The sequence below is a fragment of the Penaeus vannamei genome, chromosome 40 (genome assembly GCF_042767895.1).
Source record: "Penaeus vannamei isolate JL-2024 chromosome 40, ASM4276789v1, whole genome shotgun sequence".
In the NCBI taxonomy this organism is placed as follows: Eukaryota; Metazoa; Arthropoda; class Malacostraca; order Decapoda; family Penaeidae; genus Penaeus; species Penaeus vannamei.
The window spans coordinates 19,016,379-19,022,441 of record NC_091588.1 but is presented as its reverse complement, the minus strand read 5'-3'; the positions used below and the strand labels follow the sequence as shown (position 1 = coordinate 19,022,441).

Sequence of the window (6,063 nt, the reverse complement as noted above, 5' to 3'; positions counted from 1 at the left end):
TTCCTCTTCTTCTTCTTCTTCTTCTTCTTCTTCTTCTTCTTCTTCTTCTTCTTCCTCCTCCTCCTCCTCCTCCTCCTCCTCTTCCTTTTCTTCCTCCTCCTCCTCCTCCTCCTCCTCCCTCTCCTCCTCCTCCTCCTCCTCCTCGTCCTCCTCCTCCTCCTCCTACTCTTTAGCATTGATTTTGACGGCGGCGAACCCCTTTCCTTTTCTCTCGCCAGGTACAAGATCGTAGTGAGCAACGTGAGGGGTTCCAGGTTTCATGGTGACCTCGCCATCGATGACTTTAGCCTCTCGCAGGAGTGTTTCGGGAAAGGTGAGTCTCAGAGGGTTCTGTACTAACATCTTTTTTTTTCTGCGTTGATTCTCTCTCTATCTATTTATCTGTCTATCTATCTATCTATCTATCTCTATCTGTCGATCTATCTATCTCTAGCTCTCTGTCTGTCGATCTATTTATCCCTAGCTCTCTATGTCTATCACTATCTTTATCTCCAAAACAATAATAATGGTAATGATAATGATATTGCTTGTGATATTCATGATAATGATAATAATGATAATAATGATAATAATGATCATTATCATTATGATGATGATGGTGATCAACATCATCATTATCACCATCATTATTATTATCATTGTTATTATTATTGTTATCATTATTATCATTATTGTTATTAGTGTTGTTGCTGTTGTTGTCGCTGTTGTTATGGTGATAATGGTATTGATGATGACGATAATGATGATGATAATGATAATGATAACTATGATGATAATATTGATGATGATGATGATGATGATAATGATGATAACGACGACGATGACTGTGATTGATGATGTTGATGAAGAAACAAGAAACAGCAGCTATTAACAACCTCGTAACGATAATCACCGTTAAGTCAACGTGAGTCATGAGTCAGTGAGTCAGTCTATTGCAATGTCCACGGAACCTTCAACCTTTCGCTCCCTGAACATTTATGCAAATTTTCCAGAGGGAGGAAGAGGAGGTTGTACAGTACAAATCACTTATTAAAGATCTTAGACCTTGGAACTGTTATGTCGTGGATCTTGAAACTGTTATGTGCTGTTATCGATAAGAATAATTGGTGTAGTTTTGTTATGATCTTGGTAATGGTCCAGGTATGATTATCATTGTTATTGTCATCGTCATTATTGCTGTTGTTATCATTATTGTTATAAGCTTTATCACCATCATCATCATCATTATCGTTAACATTTTTACTATCATTATTACTATTACTATTATTGTTAATGATTTTAAAGATAATGATAACAATATAGTTACTATTAGTATCAATGTTATTATCAGTGTTATGATTATTATAACCTTTGTTACATAGTGTATCATTACGCTTTATTCCATACTATATCTTATAGCACCTCATATCGTAATAACGTATGCATTTTGGCCTAAGAATATCCATTTTGGACTTTGCTTTCATATCTTACTTCAAATTTTCAAACTGAAACAGAATAATTGATTTCATGATTTGCCCTCCACACTCGCGTTGCTTCCCTATCGAAATTGGGATCTTTTCTCTCTCTTCTGTATTCTTCTAGAAAAATACAAGATCCGCGATTCCACTGACGCAATTGGGTTGGGTTAAAGCCATTGTGATCAATCAGTGAAAACCTATTCACAATTTTATGGAATCAGCTAATTAAGTATGAGTTCTGTCGCATCACAGTAAAAGAAAAAGGTTATTCATAATTTCATTAAAATATGCTTTTCACTGAATGTCTTATATCTAATCACGAAATATCTATTCACACTTCCGTGTTATCGAATCATTTCAAAATAGTTACATTCAGTCAAGGAAAAAAAAGTACAAACAGTTTTACGGCATCAGATTTCACATGACTTCATTATGTTAACGTCAGAGAATATTGGCCTCTTATCGAAGCCGCGCACTTCCTTGCACCGAGCCGTAAACTGAGCTCATTGCAACCTGGTCTCTCTCGCCGAAGCGCCATCTTCATTCACGTTCGAGGGCGGCCGTAAAAGAGAGGTGCGTTTTACAGTCTGCTCCCCGCTATAACCTCGTTACGGGGGAGGCGATGCAGCAGAGCGCCGGCATTCCTCGGCGTTCGGTATTAGTCGATGTGGGGAAAATACTCTTCCCCGCCACAAAATGGTTCCCAAGTCAATACGAACTTTGGAAAGTCTTTTTTCTTCGTTTTTTTTTTTTTTTTTTTTTTTTTTTTTGTTCGCTTGTACGTAGTTTTTATTATGATTGAGTTAGAGGTTGCTATCAGAGTACTATACGTCTCGGTGAATGAAACCGGTTTCTGTTAGATCGAGGAAAAAATATACGAATGTTATCTTTAGAGCAGAATAACTGACTCCTAAATACAGTTATCATTTCTATACAAGAAATTCAACGGTAAAATGAGGCTATTATTTATCAGACGATAACATCCCTTCCATCTGTACAACAAGCAGCGGACACTGAGCCTGATCTGTGTGGTGCAGCGGTTAGCGTGTTGCTCGAGCAATCTTGCTGACCTGCGTTCGATCCCGCGCGCTGCCAGTGGATGGCAACCCCGGCCATTCCTTGCACGCAGGGGAAGATCTAGAAGCAAAACAAAACAGACAGTTTGTCACGGCAAAGAATATCCCTTGAAACAAATGAAACTGGAACTAAATCTGACCTTTCTTTGTCTCTCTTTCCAGGCGTTCCTCCTGAGGCTCTGATTTGCCCGACGCCTCCAGCGACAGACGAAGCACCAAGTAAGTTTCTTGTAGATTTAAGAAGCTCAAATTAGCGTTCATAATTTCTTATTTCTTTTCATATATAATCTATTTCCCTTCTGCATTCTTGTTTACCATATCTTGTTTGGAATTACCTCCTCCCGTCTTTTACTGTTTATTGTTTATATTCTAGTTTCACTTTATCAAAACAATGAAAAAAAATCCGTATGATGTTGATCTAAAGCATTTTCTATCTCTTTTATATTTCCATTTCTGCTGTGCTTGCCTTTCGTATTTCATTCATAAACAATTTGCTTTTCATCGCATTTTCTCATTTTCCTCATTTTTTTCTGAACCTCAACATTTAATTACGGTTTTCATGTTTTTTTTTCCAAAAGATGTAGTTCCAAGGTAGCCAGAATGTCTTAAGGCGAAAGAGGGTAAAATCGATGGTTTCCCTCTTCCTTTATCTTTCGCTGCTTCTTTGACTGTGTGTGTGTGTGTGTGTGTGTGTGTGTGTGTGTGTGTGTGTGTGTGTGTGTGTGTGTGTGTGTGTGTGTGTGTGTGTGTGTGTGTGTCAGTGTGTGTGTGTGTGTGTGTGTGTTTCCATCATTTCTTTTACGGGATAGTGAACTTTAATAAAACAGTTTCAATTTTCTTTTCTTTTGTTTATTTATCTCTTTATTTATTTATTTTACTTTTTGTATGCTGTTTTATTCCTTTTTTTTCTTTTCTTATTTCCATTCCCTTTTTTTAATGCTTTTTGAGGGCATTGCTTTTGTTTCTAGCTTCTCGTATAGCTTCTGTTTACTATTTTCCAGTTTACTTTTTCGTTTTCTTTGCAGTTCCACTCGCCTTTTGTTTCGTTTTCATTTATCCTTTTATTCTTAACTTCTTACTCTCTTTCATCCATCCTCTTATTTTTTCTTTATTTGTTCAATTCTTTTTCTTTTTCATCTTTATTTCTGATAACCATATGCGTACGTAATGTAAGATAAATATGACAAATTGAGTTCCCAAAGACGGCAACACTGAGGACGAGGGAGAGAGGGGAGACTAAAACAAAGAAGAAATTATAAATAAGATTTAAAAAAAACTTATATAATGAAAAAAAAACTATGCTAATATAACAGAGAAGGGGAAGTAATAAAACAGAAAAAACAGAGGAGGGGAAAAAGGAAAATAGATATAAATTACAATGGCCAAAAAGTCGTTGTTCAGAAAAGGGAAAGAGAAAATATAACATAAAGGGAAATGAGGAAAGCGGATGAAAGGGGGAGACAAAGAAGAGGATGAGATAGAGCAAAGCAGAAAGAAACAATTGTTGAAATTTCAGTAAAATGGTTAAAAATGCGTCAGTAAGTAAGAGTTTAGTTGTTTGTTATATGTTGTTATCAATGTTAATATTCTCTTTATTATTATTATTTTGAGTGTTATTGTTATTATCATCACCATCATTATTATCATGGTTATTATCATTATTATTATTATTATGATAATAATGATACTTATTATTATTATCATGGTTATTATCATTATTATTATTATTATGATAATGATAATTATTATTATTATCATTATTGTTGTTATCATTATTATTATTATTATTATTATTATTATTATTATTATTATTATTATTATTATTATTATTATTATTATTATTATTATTATCATTATTATTATTATTATTATTACTATCATTATTATTATTATTATCATTATCATTACTATTATTATTGTTATTATTATTAACGATGATGATTATGACCATACTCATAATTATTATCCTCATTGTCATCATTTTTATTTTCATTATTATTATTATTATCATTATCATCAATGCTGTTAATATCATTACTGTTATTATTATCATTATTTTCCATTATCATTATAAATATTGTTATTATTGCAATCATTATTATCATTATCATCCTCATCATAACCATCATCATCATTTCCATTAATATCTAATAGATTTCAGCGGATAATGAAGATAAAAATAAAATCGAAAAAAAATGGAAAGAAAAAAAAATGAAAAGGAACTAAATGTCACGCAAAGACAAAAAAAAGAAAAGAAAGAAAACGAAAATATAGACGAAAGGACCTCAAAAAGGAAAGGGTAAAACAGCAAAGAAGGGAAAGACAATAACTTCCCCCGCTATCCCTTCGCCAGCTAGCCTCGTTATTAGCAATCTGTGGCCTTGGGGGAGTAAATGGTCAGGAATTGTTGGATAAGTTCTGGGAATAGGGGTGGGGGGGCGAGGGGGGAGGGGGAGAGGGGGGAAGGGGTGTCGCTTCGTGTCCGCTCTGCCTTTGGATGACTGTCTGTGTCTGTGTGTGTGTGTGTGTCTGTCTGTGAGTCTCGGTGATTGTCTGTGTACCTGGAGGAGTTGCTTTATGTCTGTTTTGCCTTGGGATGATTGTCTGTAAGTCTGTGATTGTCTCTGGGTGTTTTGGGTGATTGTCTGTGAGTCTGTAAGTCTGTGATTGTCTGTGTCTGTGTTTTTGGTCCGTGTGTCTATGATTCTCTTTCTCTTTCTGACAGCGAAAGTGACAAACATACAAAGAGAGATAGAGAGATAGAGAGAGAGGTGGGGAATAGAGAGAGAGAGAGGAGAGAGAGAGAGAGAGAGAGAGAGAGAGAGAGAGAGAGAGAGAGAGAGAGAGAGAGAGAGAGAGAGAGAGAGAGAGAGAGAGAGAGGGAAAGAGAAAGAGAGAGAGAGGGGGTGGGGGGAAGAGAGAGAAAGCTAAAGAGGGAGAGAGAGGGAAAGAGAAAGAGAGAGAGAGAGAGAGAGAGAGAGAGAGAGAGAGAGAGAGAGAGAGAGAGAGAGAGGGAGAGAGAGAGAGAGAGAGAGAGAGAGAGAGAGAGAAAGAGAAAGAGAGAGACAGAGAGACAGAGACAGAGACAGAGAGAGATAGAGATAGAGAGAGAAAGAGAGAGGCAGACAGACAGACAGAGAGAGAGAGAGAGGCAGACAGACAGAGAGTATGCGAAAGAGAGAGGGGTGAGAGAGAGAAAGAGAATAAGTGAAAGAGAGAGAGAGAGAACAGTGGGAGTGAGAAAGAGAGGGAAAAGAGTAAAGAATAAAAGAATGAAATGGGAGTGAGCGGAGAAGGAGAAGGCGAGGAGGAAGAGGACAGCATAGACATCAAGAAGAAGAAGAGAAAGTGAAAGGGAAGAATGAAAAGAAAAAATAAACTGAAAAAAGAGAAAGAAATTAAGAAGAAACTCAAAAGAAACGGAAAAACAGAAAAAGAAAGAGGAAAAGGAAATGGAGGAAAAAATGATAATGACGGTGATAATAACAATAATAAAGAGCAAGAGGAAGCAAAGAAGAAGAAGAAGCAGT

At 36.0% G+C, this 6,063-nt stretch overlaps 1 protein-coding gene across 1 annotated transcript in view; it reads left to right on the top strand.

Moving 5' to 3' along the window:
- Nucleotides 1-218: 218 nt before the first annotated feature.
- Nucleotides 219-6,063, top strand: part of LOC138860271 (tyrosine-protein kinase receptor-like) — a gene marked incomplete at its 5' end in the record, with an annotated part of 94,668 nt that continues 88,823 nt past the window's right edge. Inside the window, 2 exon segments of the mRNA XM_070117470.1 lie at nucleotides 219-313; nucleotides 2,696-2,752. Coding sequence (XP_069973571.1) covers nucleotides 219-313; nucleotides 2,696-2,752 — 152 coding nt within the window.